Source organism: Rhea americana, unplaced genomic scaffold (assembly GCF_003343005.1).
Source record: "Rhea americana isolate MKP2758 unplaced genomic scaffold, rheAme1 scaffold_0, whole genome shotgun sequence".
Lineage (NCBI taxonomy): Eukaryota > Metazoa > Chordata > Aves > Rheiformes > Rheidae > Rhea > Rhea americana.
Genome location: NW_028185037.1, coordinates 8173310 through 8192970, shown reverse-complemented (window position 1 = coordinate 8192970; position 19661 = coordinate 8173310). Strand labels below are relative to the sequence as shown.

General features: G+C 33.4%; 1 protein-coding gene across 4 annotated transcripts in view; it reads left to right on the top strand.

Annotated features, from left to right (window-relative positions):
• Positions 1–19661, top strand: part of CSMD3 (CUB and Sushi multiple domains 3) — a 678537-nt gene that overhangs the window by 600565 nt on the left and 58311 nt on the right. For all 4 annotated transcript variants that reach the window (XM_085321107.1, XM_085320309.1, XM_085319522.1 and 1 more), the window contains 3 exons: positions 6675–6860; positions 7964–8158; positions 9400–9573. In XM_085321107.1, the coding sequence (XP_085177233.1) occupies positions 6675–6860; positions 7964–8158; positions 9400–9573 (555 nt within the window). The remainder of the gene's footprint in view (positions 1–6674; positions 6861–7963; positions 8159–9399; positions 9574–19661) is intronic.

The window sequence follows — 19661 nt, the reverse complement described above, 5'->3', positions numbered from 1 at the left end:
ACAAGTTTAAAATATAAAGACACTCAAAATAGTCTTTACTAAATACTGAGTGTTAAAGAATAKTTAGTTTGTCTTGTTTAGTTCTGCTTAAAACTTTTAATTTTACTTTTCACTCTAATTCACACTTTGATGTAATCCAAGAATGTGTAAAACAAGGAAGTCCAAGAACAGGATACATGCCAAAAGAAGCATTACTTTTGATGCCATTCTAATCTTCTGAGGTTTAAATGTSATGAGGCTTACTGTATATTTAGTTTCTTCTGCCTTATAAAATCAAAATATCTTTTCCCTAGCAAGAAAAATTAAATAACTACTTAATGTTCATTAAAATTGTATTCTGTTTCTTCCTTTCTTAAGAAGAATGCTTTTCTGCTTATAAATTGCACATACAGTTATCTTCAGTACATTGTTAGAACTTTATTCATGAAAAATTGCAGATGTGCAGTCTRCATTTTATACAGTGTTATATAGACAGGAATTTCTTTTGTTCTCTTATATAAGCCAAGTAAAACACTGATTATATTTACTACTCAGATAAGGTATCTCAACTTTGCAAATTATATGTTCACAGAAGCAATAGACCTTCTTTAGGATATCGCAGCTAAGTATTTTGACTAGATACTTACAGACATTTCATTCCTATTGACCAGTGAAGATAAATGCTTTGTAAATGTTCACATTTCCCAGATGTTTTTTATCTTTGAACTATGTGTTTCTGAAGCATAACAAAATAATCTCAGTGTCAAAGCTTTCTGATAAATTTCCATTAATATATAGAAAGCGTGTGTGTATTTTTCAAAATTGAAAGTCCTCAAAACCAAACCAAACCAAACCAAAACCAAAAACAGGCAGTGCATTTCATTCCTCAGCTTTTTCTCCTTCTTGGTCAATGTGAGGACTGCCTGACACTATTAATTGAATATCTCAAACAATATTGAATGAAAAAAAAATCCTTCCACATGCAAATAACAGATGATTATTGCCAACAATGTAGTCAGTGAATAACAGAAATAATAATAGAAATAGTTAATAATAGAAATAGTTGCACTACTCAAAAATAATAATTCAAGAACAAGTGGAATTAAGTTCTTAGGAATCTCATGGTGTCTGATCATACAAAGACTTTTAGACTAACTGTAACTTTAATGTGAATTTTATATAATATGCATATTAATTTAGTAACAGTTATAATTGTTGATATAATGAGAGTTAGCTTTGATACATGATATGGACTTCATTTGATTCTTCTAGAAAGTCCTTGTGTGCAGGAAATGGTTTGCAGTCATAATAGGTATGCCCTGCAACTCATGCCAACCAGCTCATTAAATTCARCATAAAGAAACATTATTACTGCAACAGCCTCTCAGAAATAACCTGATTTTGTGCATCACTCCTGCATCTAAGCTTCCTCTTGCCTTGCCAAGGTGATAATTACCCTGTGTATGGAAGATTTATGATATAATCTCTTGTATCAAAAGATTGAGAACATTGCCAGTAAATATCCCTAATGTTCTTTAATAGAGGATGTCCAAGACACATTTGTTTTATTTCTGAAAAGTACAGCTTTGCCATAAAGTAGTTCCAACTCTTTGAACTATGAGTAGGTGGTTTTTAGAACTTCATGATATAGTYATTAAAATTGCCCATCGCATTTTTATCCTTCACAATTTACCAACTTCTTCTGCTTTACATTTTCACATATATAGAGTAACTACCAAAGCCAATTCAACCAGCTCTTTCATATATCTTAATTTTGCCATGGATGCCCATTTTGTGGACAAAAAAATGTGTCACTTGCAATTTTTTTTTTTAATTTGCAAAATGTTTTGAGACTAGTACAGCTCATTTTAATCTATTTATAGTCTCTTTCTTAAATGAAGATTACCAGTTAAATCGCAGTAGTTGTTATTGGCATTATTCTGTAAAAAATGAGAAACCTAAGGAATCAAAATTGAGAATTACTTAATATATTGCCTCTACAATCAGCACAGCTGATGTTGCTTTTAACAATGCTATGTCCATTTCTCTTCAAGCCTTTTTTACTGCTTGCAGAAGATTTTCGTAACTGTGTTTTAACCAGGGCTTTCTCTCCACATTTTTCATTTTTCATCTATGCAATTACTGTCATCACTCTGAATTCCCTCCTGTAACCGATGAATGCCAGTAGCCTTTTTCACTGCTGCTTTTTGTCAAAATTGAGAGTTATGTTAGAGCAACACATTTTTAATGTTCTCATTCTTACACCTATATGAATAGAAATCTTGATCTCTAAACCTCTAAATATATAATATTAGGCATTCTTCAAATCACTTGCACTACAGAACTTTAACTGAAAAATCCGGATAAACACTTTAACCTTATGAAAACCTTTTTATATTATATATAGTTCCAAAAATGTCTTAGTAGAAAATACTCAATACAGCAGTGAGGAATCAAAAGGAAAAGCCTCGATCTAAGATTTCAGTGGTTAACTGAAACCTGCTTCAAAGTTAATGTAAAACCACCCATTTCTTGCCTTAAAAAGACTAAAAGGAATTTGTTTCAAACTCTAATATAGGTACAGTAGTGGCAAAAATAATTACTATGAAACACAAAATAACTTTTCTAACTTTTAGATATTAACTATTCTGTTTTTAAAGAAATTGTAATGTGAAAGTATTGTGCATCCTTGCATACATCTCAGTTTTAATGACACCAAGCCTCTGAAATCACAAGTCAATAAAAGTTTCCTATGAATAACTAAATTATGAAATTGATTATGGTAAAGGTTTTAAAAAATGAGAATTAACATGCTGCAGGGAAAGGAAATTAAAATTTCATACTTCATATAAGTTTACAAGTGATAAGGATTCTCAGTAGCTTCAAAGTATTTTTACAGCATTTGTTTTCCTCTCAGTTATTATTTACATTTTAYTTTTTATCCCAGCACTACATGATCCCTGGTTTTAATCATGAAATATTTCTCTTGCAAATAAGTGTTGTCTCACACAGGCCTCATCAGAAATCAGTATTAATATTTCACAGTTTCATATACGGATTACAGGCAGATGGTTTGGCAGAAATTCTAGGTCAAGATGTTGAGTAAACAGAACTTTGAAAATAAAGTGGAATTCAGAGGAGTTCTGTAGCTCAGTAATCTAAATTGTCCTACTTGTAATTGTTAAGCAAATGATACTAAAGCATACAAAAAAAAGGAATGAAAACAAGACTGTCTTTAATATTAAAATTGTGGTAGCCTGACTGCTATCTACAAGTATGATTTTCTCAAAAATGATCTTTTTGTCAGATAAAATGCTAGAGTGCATTTATGGTAGTCTGGAACAAATGTCTGAGGTATAAAGAAATTATCTTCTACCTTTAAATGTTTTTCAAGATGTTTGTAAGTTTAAGATAGCCATATTCGTATACATTATTTAGCTGAATTAACTAGCGATTAATACAGCAATGTTAATGATAACTATTTCTTGTATTCATTAAAAATAGACTCCTGTTTATTCCAAAGTGCTTAACTGTATAGGGAGAGCAATAGGAGTGAGAACTCCTTTAATAGTTTGTTAAATTCCAAAGAAAGAGCTGACACCTTTTCAAGTGATGTTCAAGGCAATCTACAGGAAACTTAGTTTTCATAATATTTCTTCATTCGTCATGGGTCAAATATCCAAGTAATTACACTCAGGGGAGTATGTTGCTGAATATTTTCAGAAGTAGTCTTGTCTATGTTTGAAATGCTCCTGGTAAAGGATGCAAGCCACCCTTTGATGTTATCAGTTCTCAGCTGRTGTCAGCATTGACGCTCAGTATTTTGTCTCCTGGAGGAGTAGAAGGTACCTACACCTACCTTTTTTTTTATTTTATTTTATTTTTTATGGATCAGAGTAAATCTAAGGATCAGAGTTCCTTTGTATGGTGGATAGTCAGGTTTTTGCTTGGCAAATTGTCATTATCACRGAAACTTTTAGTTGCACTTTAACATTTAAATGAGGACAGCTTTATCCCAGTCCCATGAAAATATGAAATTTCATATAGGTCTTTGGAAGTTGCTGGTGGTCTTCAAGAACTAACAAACTTAAGGTTTTCCAAGGACTTTATGTGTACATCTTTAGATTTGGAATTGTGTTCTGAAGCTGGTGAACAAAAAAACAAAAATAAAAAGATTTTAATGTTCCATTTGTGACTTTTTGAATACCCTTCTGACATTGATTTACAAAAACATGGTTTGTAATGTACAAGCTGGTGTATGGTGATCAAGTGTTTCAGTGATAAAGCTGGTTTTTGTGTAGTTATTCCTTATTTGTCTTTTCTCCTTTTTTGGTGTGTGTGGGGGGGGTGTTCAGATAAGGCAATACCTTGCTTTAATCTTCCTACTTTTTCTTTTCCTTAACCAAATCTTAAATTTCTGTGCAATTTTGCACACGAGTAAAATTGAGTTCATATCTRCTGACAACTAAAAGTCTCAGTAATTCCTGGATAGATTTAGTGTTTATATAAAAGATTTATCAAGGATTTAGAGCATTGAGATGAAGGGTTTTTTTGAATAATTTAAAGTTAAGGGAAGAATATATTTTTCTTGTGCCACAAAATTGATTCTGTTAACRTGAATGGTCTTGCTCAAAATTTATCTAATTAAGTTACTAATGGAGATTTTTGAATATTGAAGGAATCGTTAATCTCTGCGGTAGATATGAAACACGAGGTATATGTGAACATCTGAGATTTTATATTTTGCTGATTGCTGAAAGAGAAAGAATCTGCAGTATGTGCACAAGTAGTGCTATGCCATTTGTTAGTCCTCAGGACCATAAGCAGTAGCTGATGCCRTGCAACAAGTTGCTCTGGGCTTTTCTAGATTTATATTCTGCTAGAAGTTGACTTTGTTGTTACTGGCAATGGACTGGGTTCTCAAAGCTCCTTTATAGTCTGAAACATATTTTTAGTGTAGACATATGTTTTGAGAAGGAGGAGGTAAACTTGGTCAATAAAAATCTTATCAATTTACAGCTTATGGAAAGATGAGTTRTGGGGTAGATTAGGATATCACTTAGTTTGACTTAATACTTAATCACCTTGCTTATACCAGCTTTTTGTTGTCTTCCTCATTGCAGGGAAGAGGTCTGTCCAATATGTTCACTGCTCTAATCCAAGTTCTTGAGGAATATGAGATATGATAAACATCATTTTTATCATGTTTTCATTTTAGTGTCATGAGAGCTCTGTTTCTTTCTTTGGTGGTATCAGGTGAAGTAGTAGAGCTTTGTCAGATAGTTAGGAAAAGCTCTTCYGGACCATCTGTTTAGTTAGCTTGTCACTTTTGATCTTAAAATTAYGGAAAAGGTGAGAGGTGAAAATCTGAGCTGTCACTTTTGATTCACAGTGTTTTACTAGAAACAGCAACTCCAAATGTGCAGGAGAGAAATCAAGTTTTGCAGCTAGAATTAGTGAACTGAAAGCTTTTCAAAGGTTTCTTTCATATCCTTGGAATTCAGTGAAACTCCAAATGCCTTCACCGCATCCAAATCACTATTTTTCTCTTTTTCTTCTAAAGTCATTTGTCTTCAGTTGCCACTAGATATAGTGATAGCCATGAGATATATGTTTTATGGTTGCTTAGATATGGTGATGAACAAACTAATTATAGTTTTCCTGGATCTTTTCAATATAGTGTATTCTATCTTTAACGTCACATGCCGTATGTGAAGTGATTTTATCACCTCTTTTCTGCAAGCTGTGATAGTATTAGTGCTTTTCTACCATCTCAACCACGATTATTTTTTTTGGTGCAGTGCCATGCTGTTGTTATATTGCTTACAAAGGAGATTTGTCTTGCATCAGGTCAGCTCACAGGAGCGCCAACAATTGCATACCTTCTCTGTCCCAACTATTTATACGTAGTCCAAGAGGGTCCAACTTTTCATATCTTTGTACAAAGGATAGATAGATTCAAGATTCCACTTCAAAGTAAGATACTTCAATATTAAATGTGTAAGTCCTTTGCTTGGATTTGGCCTGTGTTAAAYGAGTGATATTAAAATACAGAAAAGATTCAGTGTTGATTTTATACCAAAAACATGCAGTATCACCCAGAGTCAGATCTTCTATTTGTGCTTTTCCTCTACTGAGTGGTGATGATGATGATGATGATAGTAATAGTAATAATGTTGCTTGCATTTTCAATTTTAAAATATTTACAAAGAGTAAGTATTTAATTTCTGCTTTGCAAGAAAATAAATAGAATGCTGAAAGTTAGTATTACTGCCTTGCCAAAGGTTACACAGTACATCTGATTGAAGAAACCAGAAATACAAACTAGACTTCTAATGTCTCAGTTTAGTGCTGTTTGCATTCGATAATATTTCTTCTGGATATTCCGTACTGTATTTTCTGTGATTGTCTTCTGYACTTTGAACGGATAGCTGCAGGGTTATGCAGCTTGTTATACTACCTCCTCCCTCGAGGAAGATGTAATAATGGTCCAAAAACTTCCTGAGGTTTCATCCCTTAATTTTCCCTTAATTTTAAGAGAATTAATATTTCTAGGCTTAAAACACGCATTAATAAGTTAAAGAGACATTTGTATGAATGTGTAACTGCTGATAGCACAGTGCATAYACCTTTTAAGGCAAGAGCAGCTTATAATGAAGACCCCATAAAAATATTTTGTGTTTCTCTTTAATTAGCAATATCTTGTGGAATTCCTAAAGCTCCAGTAAATGGTGGAATATTAACGACAGATTACTTAGTTGGCACCCGTGTTACTTACTTTTGCAACGATGGGTATAGACTATCGTCCAAGGAACTTACTACTGCAGTCTGCCAGCCAGATGGTACATGGAGCAATCACAACAAAACACCTCGCTGTGTAGGTAAGAAATATATAAAAAATCCTGATGAATAGGAACCTGACTGTATGTTGTATTTATTTATCTAAGACAAAAAACTTTGCATTACTTAAACTTTTAACTTCTGATTGCTTTAACTTGTGAGTTATTGATGACTTTAAGTTATTTTAATCAAATATATATTGAAACATTCTGTGACAATTTATGATTTCAGAGGTTTATTCAAAACTCAGCTCTTTAGAGATTTCTTATACTACTAAAAAAAACCCTATTCACTATCCAGAATTGCAAAATCTCTGGTGCTACACACATCTGTGAAACTACTGCTGATTATTTGTATCCAGCCCATCATTATAGTCCTCCAGCATCTAAACTCTAGGGAACATCACTGAAGAGAAAATGCATGTTCAGTTCCTGGGAGGAGTAGGTTCTCAAAAAGTTGTAAGTGGGATATGAAAACACAGATGATCATAAGACTGACACAGAAATGTCAGACCAAAAGTGAAATGCACATTTTGATTTGCATCATCTCACCCAGTGAGATGTTCATGCAGTGAACTTTGGAGAAGGAAGGAAACTTACTCTATAATAAGAGTTTCACTTTTCTTTTTTTCCTTGTTSTTATAAATTAGTACATTTCCTCGTGCCTTTTTCTCTACCTAARGAAACAGTGTGGATGGGGAGAAAGAAAGTTGGATTGTATAAGTTTGTTCTTGTTTTTGTTTTTTGGGGTGTGTGTGTGTTTGTGGTGGGAAGAACATGTAGCATTCAGAGCTGAGATAAAAATGTTTTTCTACCGAAAACTCATCCTGAATATAGATATTACTTGCTGTCACCAGTATGCAACCTCTCCATATCAGATTTTAAAATGTCATAGACTTTACCTAGGTAGAAAGTAATTCCTGTATTAAAATTTAGCTGGTATTTTAATAAAGATTCTCATATCTGATCGAAAGTGGCATAGTAGTTCCATGACAATGAACCTACACTGAATTTTTCAAGAGCCTTGCTCTTCAAACATGATGTCACTATCTTTAAGATATATTTCTGAGTGAATAATTACACATATTTTCCTAATTTCAATGTACTAAGCCAGAAATAATTGTATGTTTTTGTTACTYTTAAAGTTGTTACGTGTCCAAGCATCAATTCTTTCACATTGGAGCATGGAAGATGGAGAATAGTGAATGGCTCACATTATGAGTATAAAACAAAAGTAGTTTTCAGCTGTGATCCAGGCTATTATGGTTTGGGACCAGCATCTATTGAGTGTCTTGCTAATGGCACCTGGAGTTGGAGAAATGAGAGGCCTTACTGCCAAAGTGAGTACATGTTGTATCTATCTTTCTACATCTGTATCTATCGACCTCTCCTATATAGGCTTCAGATAGAAAGTATTTTATTTGGCTTACTAAGAAATGTAGAAACCTTTTTCAGCCAGTTTTTGGGTATCCTGCAGGCTATTATTTATAAAAAAAAATCTATTAGGCTTAGTGACAAGAAAATATCTGTATACATACTTCTGGATTTTTAAGTTCCCTGCCCCTAAAAATGTACAAATAAGTCATGAAGATTATTTTTCTATTTTGTTCATGCTGGATGTAAATCAGGGAGAATACTTTTGTAGGTTAAAAATGCTGAATCGTCTATAAAAATGCTATAACTTTGCATCCTCCTTAACACTTGAGAAATAAAATAATCCCTCCTTTCATCTGGTTCCCATATGGTATGCAGGCCCGCATCATTCCCAATATAATTTGGTATCCTAATCACCTTCAGTAACTACTTTTCAAAAACCATAAGTAGTGAATATTGAGATACCATGTGGAGAGATACTTTAAACAAGGAAAGTAAAATAATCCATCATGTGGGGCTTTAGTTAGGTGCCTTGTGAAAAGCAGACTCCTTTATGAATTTAAATTTAGACATCTGTATTTGAAAATTATGACTATATAGGCCTACCTGAAAGCTACACAAGCTTTCCTCTTTATAAAACRCTTAGTAACTCACACTCTAATGAAATGAAATGTAATTCTGCATTTGGTACATGTATATGTATATATGTGTGTATAAATCCACACATTTTAAAAAGTGAAACCAAATGTGTAGATAATCCCTAAAACTGCAGTTTGTTCATATTTAGAATATATTTAAATATTAAATAAAAGACTGAAAAGTGAAATCAGAAAACAATATACTTACTTTGAAAATTAACCTTATTTTGGAGTTATTTGCATACTAATGGAAATTTCATTTATAATCTGGAAGAGTTTTTGGGTTTAAACATTACAAACAAAACCAAGGTAATTAAATAGCAATTAGTTATTATAGTTCTGAGCAAAGTGTGGTTTTTTTGAATTTTACAGAGACTTTTTTTTTCCAAATTTTGAGTATTATGCCTGAGGAAATAATAGTCTTCGTATATAGAGCTTTTCATTCTACAAAGCAAAATACTTCAGGCTGTGACATTTATTTCACTGGCTGATAAGTATTGCATATTGTTGCATGTGTGTTTGCGATACTCAAATATTTACTTTTGCTTTGTTTTGTTTTTGCTGGACAGTTATTTCTTGTGGAGAACTTCCAACACCTCCAAATGGAAATAAAATTGGAACCCAGATCACATATGGATCTACAGCTATATTTACTTGTGATTCAGGATACATGCTGGTTGGCTCTGCTGTGAGGGAGTGTCTCTCTTCTGGACTCTGGAGTGGAATTGAGACCCGATGTTTAGGTATGGGTAATGATGTCAAGGCTTGCCTGTTTTCTTTTCCTTTAGCAGACAAAAGCAAGCAAGGCAAATCAACTTGTCTCTTTCCATTAGCCTTTCCATTAGCACAGGCATTGAAGAGGATTCTGTATTTTATAAATGTGTGTGGCTAGATTACTTCTCTTTTCAAAAGTTAACTATGGTTACATTTCCAGAGATTTAGTACATTTTTCAGTATCTAGTGCACATGCAAAGCCTGTGTCATTCTGCTGCTCGATACGACTTTAAAGTTGACCTATGCATACACAGTAAGTCTGATGGGCTCCAAAAGTGTCAACTGTAATGCTTCCCGTTAGTATAATGACTGCATAGAAGACCTGAACTCAGAGGTTACAGAATTAATCTGTACACATGCAATAGAAATAGCACAAAAATATATGAGTATGGAAACTTGGACAGGAGCACTGCAGCTTTATCACTGAGGGAAAATCACAGTGCAGCTGATATTTATAGAATTTGACAACCCTTTAGTTGTATACATTTAGGCAGCCTAAATTTTACTTAAAATACAATACTCAGACTACAGTTCCTCAACTGTTCATGAATAAAATGTGCATGTTATCTCAGTGAAGCAATATAAGGGCTTCTTCTTAATGTATATTATCAAATATACCTTGTTCTGGTTAAGTTGGGGGCATCCTTTTTAGCTCTATATACAACTGAAGTTTTAAATTCAGTTGAAGTAAAAATAATGATAATGTTCTGTCTTTAGAACGGAATATTAAAGTCACATTGTCCCTTGTTACTTGCTTGAGTGTGGAAAAATAAAAGAATATTATGAATTGAGACTTTCAGAAGTATCTAAATAATATATAGAGAAGATACATTGATTTATTGTAAAATCCCTTTCCAGACTACTTTCTATCCAAAATTATTTTCCTTCTATAATTCAGCATGATTTGGTGCAAATCTTCACTTAAGCATAACCTGAATGACTCATGAATGAGCAAAAGTGTTACGTGTTAAGCTCCATATCTGAAGCTGGAATTTTCGTGGCACATAATCGAGGGCAATATGAAGATTTTAGTTACATTTCACTTTTGGTTTTGGTATGGACAAATTAACCTCCTTTCAGAGGAGAAATACAAGGAAAAAACACAGAGGGRGGAAAAGAAAAGATATTCATGTTAGAGCTTCTTTGATTTTTAAGCTGAGGGAAATGGTAAAACAGATTATTAAATTGAAAAGTTTTGTGGCACCATAAGATGTGTATAATCAAAATATACTGACTTTTTTTCACAATTACATGCTCATCTGTTAAGGAAACAGCTGTTAGAAGCTGAGGATATGTAAAAATTTTCACCAGAGTAATATGAATCTGAAAAAAAATGCCAAATTGTGTGCTATTTGTGAGCAGCATTTTGGAAAGATAATAGTTTTTAAGAATTTCACCAAAATAACTTATAACTTTATGTAAAGTGAAGTGTTTATTTTCTCCTTAACCTATGCCTGTAGAAATATAGGAAAGGTCTAATATAGTCTTAAGAATATTATTTGGTTGTATAATCTCTGGTTGAAATTTAAAAGGAAAGCTCTGAACTGATCTATTTTCAGATAAAACAAAACTTTTTTTTCTTCACAGAAGGTATTCATTATTGTTAAGTTCATATACTTTAGTATCCAGTAGTAATAAATTGCTAACAAACATATTAAAATAATGATACATAAAGAGGCAGAAAAGTAATATAAAAGGCACCTGTTGCATCAACCTGACATAATCACCATAGATCTTACGGTATCTTGTTGAAGAGAGGATGGATAAAAGTTTTACTTACAGAAATAGAACATAACATATGACTTTATCAGAAGATACAGCTTGCAAAAAGAAAGGAAAAAAAAGTTAGTGGCAGAGCAAATTTATAAAAGGGAGACAGTAATGACTAATATAGTTGCCCTTGCAGCAGCACTGGCTACCTGCTGTGCTCCATCACTGCAGGAATGAGCTTTCTGAAAAGACTGAATATAACTCCGTTAAATTCACGTATCTCCAACTTATAATTTGAGACCTAAGATAGACAGATGGATGGAGCTAATGACAAATCAGAAGACACAGATTTGTTTAGCAAGGCTGAGAGAGAAAATGAGTTGTTGGGAGGTGGAGAGAATGGAGGAAATGTAAGGAAGCAGCCAAGGTGCTGTCAAAGTCCTGAGCAGGCWTCAATAGAGAAGAAAAAGCTCCCTTGGGCAAAACGAGATATATGTAGTAGGACCTGGAAGGAAAGAGACAGACTACATCAGGAAGATATACAGAGTGCGTATTTTCGTGATCTGAGAAATATATYTGTGTGCAAATTTTGAATAAATTATAGTGCTTGTTTTCAGTCACTGGAAAATAATTTAAAAAATCACTTTTTACTTTCAAAGCTTTTTCTCCTCACCTTTAACCTTTCTTTCACCATTTGTCTTGGAGCCTTTGCACTTTTGCTTGCTGAAGAATGTAGTCGCTCTTGGACTCAGGGGGCTACCAGAGTATTTCTATTTTAAGGACTGAAGATGCCTTTAAGACTACACTTAGGTACCTTTCAGATGACGTTAATGAAATCCTACAGCATAAAATAACAACTTTTTCCATGTGTTTGTTTTTAAAGTACCATTTTTTTTTTTTTCAGAAATTCTGATCAAGTCTTTTAGGCTTGTCATTGTGTTAAACAGCTTCATTTTTATTCCAGCTACATGTARGTAGAAAAGTATATGAATCTCTGAAAGATTAAAGAAGAATGGAAGTATCCTCTGCAGAATCTTAAACTAATTAGTGTTGTACCTAATCAGATAGAGAAGAGAATTTGGAGCATAGACAAATTTTAAATCACTAAAAATATTGACTGAATCCAAATTGTATTACAGCACAAATACAGTCCCATGACATTATGGGCAGTAGCACATACTTTTAATGAGAAGTGTAATGGGCAGTGTCAGATGTTGATAATTTTCACAGCCCGTTTTTGCTTTGTCTTCTTGTCTCCATTCCTGCTTYTGTATTGCATGGAGAAGAGAGAGGTACTACTGTCTGGACATTGAATTTTAGGAGATAGTAGATGACAAAGACAATCATTARGTTTAACACAACTACCCTGCTTTCTGGGCCTCATATGTGTCCTTTTATTTCTTTACRTATATAAGAAGCTATTGCCAGATGCAGAGCACAGAGGAAGCTGTCATCCCTGTTCTTGTATCCTTATATCAAGGGAAAAGGTTGAAAGGCAGAACAGGTTCAAGTACTGAGCAGGAGAGAATTATTAGACAGCAATAAAAATACTTCCAAAAGATTTTCATGCAAGCTTAACAGAGGGAGCATTTTGAAGCCATGTCAGTAAGGGAACCCAAAGGAACTTGTTATGATCTGCATTTATCTCTGGTCCACTGAAGAACAGGAGGAGAGCAGTGTAGTGTTTAGGAAASAAGAGAGCTTGGGGAAGTTTTGTAATACATGTGATACTACAGGTGGATCAGGTTATACCTACGCCTGGCTACAGCTGTAGTTTAGCTTGATTCTCCAGATTAAGTTCATAATTACAACACAAAAGTTAATGGTCATCTTACGTACGAATTATTCACTTGCTGATGTTCCAGAGAYTTGAAAAGGTTTGAAAGTCTGCCTTTTTATTGTTTTGAATTGTGACCCATCTTGCTCCAGAATGCCCATGTTGTGCTGTGTGAGTAGTCATATTAATGTAATTACCTTGGTTTAGCCATCACTGACGGCAGTGGAAAATTGAGCTCTGGATCATTATTGTTATTCTCCATGATAGCTGGTGAGAAGAAACAGTGGTCAAATAAAACAAACAAAAACAGCAATGAAAAAAAAAACCCACAAAGAACTGAAGTCATTCTGCTGTGGAAATCTTAAAAACAAATAAAATATTTTAGCATGACAAAATGTGAAAAATTCAATTTAATCTTTTAGTATAAAGTGACAGTCAAAGATGAAAACTACTACTGTTTTATACCAATGTTACAGACTGCCCCTTACAAATAATTGGGGTTTTTTTGTTGTTTTTTTTTTCTGTACTGAAGACATTAAATCATTTTTTAGGGAAAAATTTGTGTAATAAATACTAAATAAACATTCAAAGACATAGAAAAAGATTTCTATTTGAATATCCTGACAAATCTCATATTTTGTACATTTTCTTCAGGGAAAAAATTGATTGTTGTGTTTCTGTTTATATGAAAACCTAACACATTCACATTCACATTGCTTGTAGTATCTGCAACTAAACATATTTATAATATCAAAAGTGACTACTGATAGATTTTAAAAAGTAAATTTTTTTGAATAATTTTAATGAAATATTAAAAAAACAAAACAATTAATGAAAGATAAATAAGAGAAATCACTGCTTTTGATAGAATAACAAAAGAATATTGTGTATCTCTCTTAGAAATACTGATTTACCTATTTATGAAATTATTTAATATATATAAGTAAAACTGCTAATAAATACACACATCCTCTTTCTACATAATGGATTGTACTAAAGTGAGATCTGATATAATGAAATAGATGAAGCTCTGTCAGTAAAGAATGTCTGCCTCTTCTGAAGTTAGCTTTTTGTCATTTTAACATAGCAATGAGAATAAAATTCACTGGCAAATATCCAGGAAAATTTCTGTRTCTCATCTCTGTTAAACTCTACATTAGCAGCATGACAAAATTGTAAGTTCAGAAGCTAAAGAACTATATTTAGTATGTGGAAAGAATAATTTTATTTGCTTTCAATTAGTGACAAGAGTAACAATGTCAAATAAAAGATAAATCTTCAGAACTAGAAACATTTTAAGAGTTTTCTTTTTATTTATATATTTTGATGTCAATCATGAGCTATTATTAGACAACACAACACCTAGAGCAGAAGCAGAAATATGGATTATTTTGTAYTTGTTTTAGTACTTTCGTATTTTTAATGGAAATATGAACAATGAATAAAATCTCACAGCATTTCCCGAGGTTTCTCCTAAACTGAGATGTTTTTTCCTCTTCTCCTTCATTATCCCTATTTCCAGAAGTTTTATTAATCCTAAGGAGATGCTTTAGATAAAGCATTATCAGAAAATCATTGCTGTTTCAGCATAGTTATCTGGGGAGCTTTCAGTCTTTCCCCTGTGCTACTGTAGCTTGACAGCAGGAAGTATATATAGGCATTTTCAGAAACCTGTATGATTTTTAAAGTCACTCTGGATAGAAGTTGACATGGTAGAGATCAGTATATGCTGAAGTGAATTTTCTTGAGGTGACTTCTGGTTTTTAAAATGTATCCTATGTTATTTTGATTTCTGTTTTAGAAAACCTAGTTACAAAACCAAAGTAAAACTAAGAAACAGAAATATAGCATGCAAAAAGCATTTCTATAAGACTGAATTCTTGTACTTAAAAGCAGCAACGAGTTTCTCATGTGTTTCCAAAGTATTCATATTTCATTCTGGGGTGTAACTCATTGTTAATGTAATTTACAAAGTTTCATACTTATCTTTGGGGGAATCTGATTTTATTAGGTTTCTCACAATTGTGTTAGCTGCATGACTGAATGTAATTTTGGAAGATGCTTAGATATGACATCAATGAAAACCAAGTAAATCTAGRATAAAAAAGATAGGTTACCTTCAACTAATTGCAGAACTCATTACAGGAAATATATCTTAACCAAACTTCTTGTCTTGATTGATTAATGAGCATGCTCCAGCCTCTTCATATTTCTTAAAAGGTCTGGATCCCTTCTCTTCAACTAGTTGGACTACGCTTACCCATCATTTCTTAAGTCCTTTTTCTTACTTCCCACAGACCTCTAATAACATTGATAAAACCAATCAATTCTCTCTCTTCTTTATTTACCAAAAGTTATTGCTACCATTTCCTAGATATGTCCTGGGATTAATCAGCAATTGCTGCAATGATATGTCTGTTCAGTTCTCCAAGTGAATATTAAATCTGAAATCAAAATAAACAATAAAATCTGATCACCTTTTTAATAGATCTATAGTCACTATTTAAGATATCATGATACTATTAAGTTTATCCTGAYTTTAGTATAAGTATTCACTTGGAAAGCTCAACGTGCCTTTATAAAATGCTAAGCCTCCATATGAATTAAAATGCAGAAATGAAGAAAGAAGTTGACTTGAATTAGATGGAGATGTTTTTGAACATATCACTAATTCTAGTGGAGTTTTCAATAAGCTGGGATAACAAGCAGAAAAAGCTAGTTTGATTAGAGTAAGCACTACTAAATGTCAGCGTTTATTCATACTCACAGTACAGTGGTCTCTGGAATGCCTTCAATCTCTTCTTCTAAGAGGAATAATAGACCTTAGCTACCRTGGCGTTGTCTGCATTAGCCAGAGAGGAACAGATCATGAGATTGAAATAGCTGGTGCTGAATCCCCCATATCTGCATCACACACGGTTCTGAGATTCTTCCTGGGACAATATTTAGTCTGRTTCTCTGAGCTAAATGTTCCCATTACTCAGATGGTTTTAAGTTACCAAAAGTCCTGTTATTAATTTAGATCGCTTTGTGCAAAAGGAGTTGAAACATGTTTTGGGGGCACTTAGAGTTGAGTTTCTTGTGTTTCTCGTCTGAGAGGAGGCTATTTTGTCCATACCAAAACCACTCTGCACATGGAGGGTCTGAACTAAAATGCTAATGTAGACACGGCCTGTAAACATCAGTTCCTCCCTGAGGTTCACAGGTCAGGTCTACATAAGCTTTTTAGCTCATTTTTTTCTCAGTCCTCTTTTGTTTATACACAAGTTCCCATTCCAACTCTAATGAGACTTTAGTGTCACAGACGATTACTTGCAACATGTGAGAAGACTGTTACCCAGTAGTTCTATAGAGCAAAGCTGTCARTGGGGTAAAAGTGACAGATAAAACCACTGGGGCAGTGTAACTATGTCTGTTGACAATGAAGAATACACGATGTGTGAATTAATGCCCATGGAGAATAGTGGGGAACAGGTAAGGATCTGTCATTTAACACCTCCAGTCAGTTCATATCTGAAAGAAAACATGATAAAGAATAAAAATATGTAAGAACAGCTTATAAGGCATATCTTGCTTGGTTCGTGCTTGGAAAGCACCAATGGGGAGGATAGATAGTCAAATTAAAAGATCTGAAGAGAGATTACAATCACTTAGATTATGTATTCTGGTTTCCTACAAATAATAGTAATAGTGTGGATCAAGTAAGCCAGGAACTGAAATATATACATGTTTACATATATGCAGTTTATGTATTTGGAAGAGCAAGGTAGAGGAGTAAAGCTGGAAAGATATCTTCCATTCTTATATTTGAGAGGAACATATGTATACTTCATAGTGAGTATATCTTTATATTTCTGTCAGATAAGGATAAAGGATCTTTAGTATTTACTTTAAAAAATTTCCTCGGTCAACTCTTAGTTACTGAAAAGTTTCCATTTTCCTTGGCTATATACTCTGAACCATAGCCTTTCTGGCAGCGTTTTCTTCTTTAAAACTTTTGGRAAAATATACAGGCAAGTAGCTTTTTCTTCCTCTACACTGTTTTTAAACAATTCTTTTTAATTGAAGATTTTTAATTGAAAGTGAATCAGTATCTCCAATGATATTGAATTAGTATTTCTTGAGTTAGCTATATCTTTATCTTTTTTCTTTAATACTACGTAATAATAATAACTAGACTTTCAAATGCAATGGGGAATATCTTCCCTTTAAAGAGTTATTCAGCCATATAAAGGAATCCTGCAGAGAACTTCACAGTTTGGGTCATGGATTTAAAAGGTGCAAAAGATCTTAACCATTCATCTCAAACAGTTTTACCATGACTTGAACAGCTGATAAGGGGAGGATCTTCTGAAATTAGTAGGAGGAAGATCCAAGAAACTATTTTTTCCAGGATTGTGACTGTCTGATTTCAATACTGTGAATTTTTACAGAAAAAGTTGTATGCAGACAGGATTAGGCAGAATATATCCTTATCAGAAAYGCAAGCCCTGTAGAGAGCAAAGGAATTCAAACATGGGGCTCAAATAATTCTTCCCTCCTCAGCAGAGGCCATCTTGACAGGTTAATTAACATTGTTGATTAATAACCTATATCTCCTTTTCCAAGAATATATTAATATGTAGATTTCTCTCAGTACTACACTGATATTTGATATTATTAACAGCTAAAATAAGCATAGGCATTTTTTGTCATTTAATGTAAAGATTCTGTATTCATTTCTTCCTGCTCTCACATATCAGAGAGTAACCTTCATTCTGCAGAAAAGCTGAAGTTTCGAAAGGTTCTGACATTAAGTTATTATGCTCATTCTCCTTTGCTGGGGCTGGATTTTATGTCAAGTTAGGTAATTAGTTTGACACTCACATTTTAGTAATACGCTTCACTGATACTCCCTGGCTAATGTTGTTTCTTACTAAATAATACTTCACGATAGTTATCCTTCTCAAGCTTTGCTAGGGTGGAAATTAGTAAGATCGCAGTCCTTATTTTTCCCTTTATCTCTGCTACTCAGTAAAGTTTCACACTGAATCTGTTTCTTTGTAGCATTCACTGATTTTCTTAACAAAAGTGATGTCTTCTGATTCAGTGTTAAAAATTAGGTGTTGCATTAAGACTTCAGAGGGCTCAGCTGCATTCATGCCATACCTGTGTTAGGTCTTCACTAGCCTGCTCCCAGGCTTACAAAACGATGATAAAATAAAGAAACTAACAGTGAACAAGGCTACCCTTGAAACAGTCTGGAAGAGACAAATCCTGCCATAATGTGAAGTTAACTGAGGAACTATGAGGGTGTTGGAATATTTTTTTGTTGAAATAGTTATCATAACCTAATTACAGTAAATCATTGATTGGGAGTTTTTTCTTATCATTTTTTAAATTTTATTCCAGGTTCCCAGTTCTTAATGCAGTAAAACCTGTGTTTATTATGACCTTGTATTTATTATGAAGAGTACCCTGTAAGGTTTTTTTCTTCTCTCACTCCTTCATTCTGATAAATGCAGACCAGAAGAATGATATTGATCTTACTGTCTGAACCTTTTTGTCTGTCCTGTATTCCCCACAAATCTTGTATGATGGCTTTTTATTTTCTGTTTTTTTTTAATAGTATTCCAAGGTGATTAAAGCAGTTTTGTATTTTCTTATAATTCATCTTAGAGTCAGAAGATTGCTTTAGGAATAAAGAAGCCATATTCCATTAGATAACAACAGCACTATTAACTGTTTTATGCATGATAAGATGGTATTCAGTGTCTTTCAGGCTGGTCAAAGAGGAATGGAAATTGGTAATAGATTCAATGTTTCTTGAATGGTTTCTCATTTATTTGAAAAATAATTTTCCTCGGACACAATCAAAAAAACAGAAAACAACTTTGTTACTCTGTATCTGAACTCTTGCTTCTTCTCCCAACATTGCTCTTAGTTTTTTCTCAGCAGTCCTTTGCTTTCTACTTCCTTACCTTTTTGCATCTCTTTTTAGTTTTTTGCTGTAGTTTTTCTGGCAGATCTTGTTCATATTTACAGAAAGCTCTCTCGGTATGGTACCCATCCTGCAGTATTTCCATTCAGTCCTCAGTGAAAATACTCCACTTGCAGAGCTTAAACTCTGACCAATTTTGTATCTGGCTTGCATTTTAGGAGATTATTTTAGCTATCTCATTGCAAAAGATAGATGCACCTTACAGTTATGTTGGGTGAAGTGTCGTGATTTTGTTCCGTACCAGATGAGAACAGTTTTTAAATGATATCCCTTTATAGCTTTGCACTGTTTTGTGCAGTAGTGAAATTCTATATTGTTACTCCTTATGTATTCCAGAGTGACAAAACTGACATCAGTTACATGGAAGGTGGAATATAGAATACGAGCAAATGAGCAGAAAAAGGTTTTTGGGATACAGCTTTGAACTGAAATGAAGGAATAGAGCTAATCTTAGATCTATCTTTCCACAATAAGTATATTTCTTGTTATTCAGAAACAATGGCAGTTTCTCAGCAAAATATAGCTATACAGGTGCAATATCTGTTTTTCTCAGGCTACCAAATCTAGCTGTTGTCTGAAAGCTTTGGAAA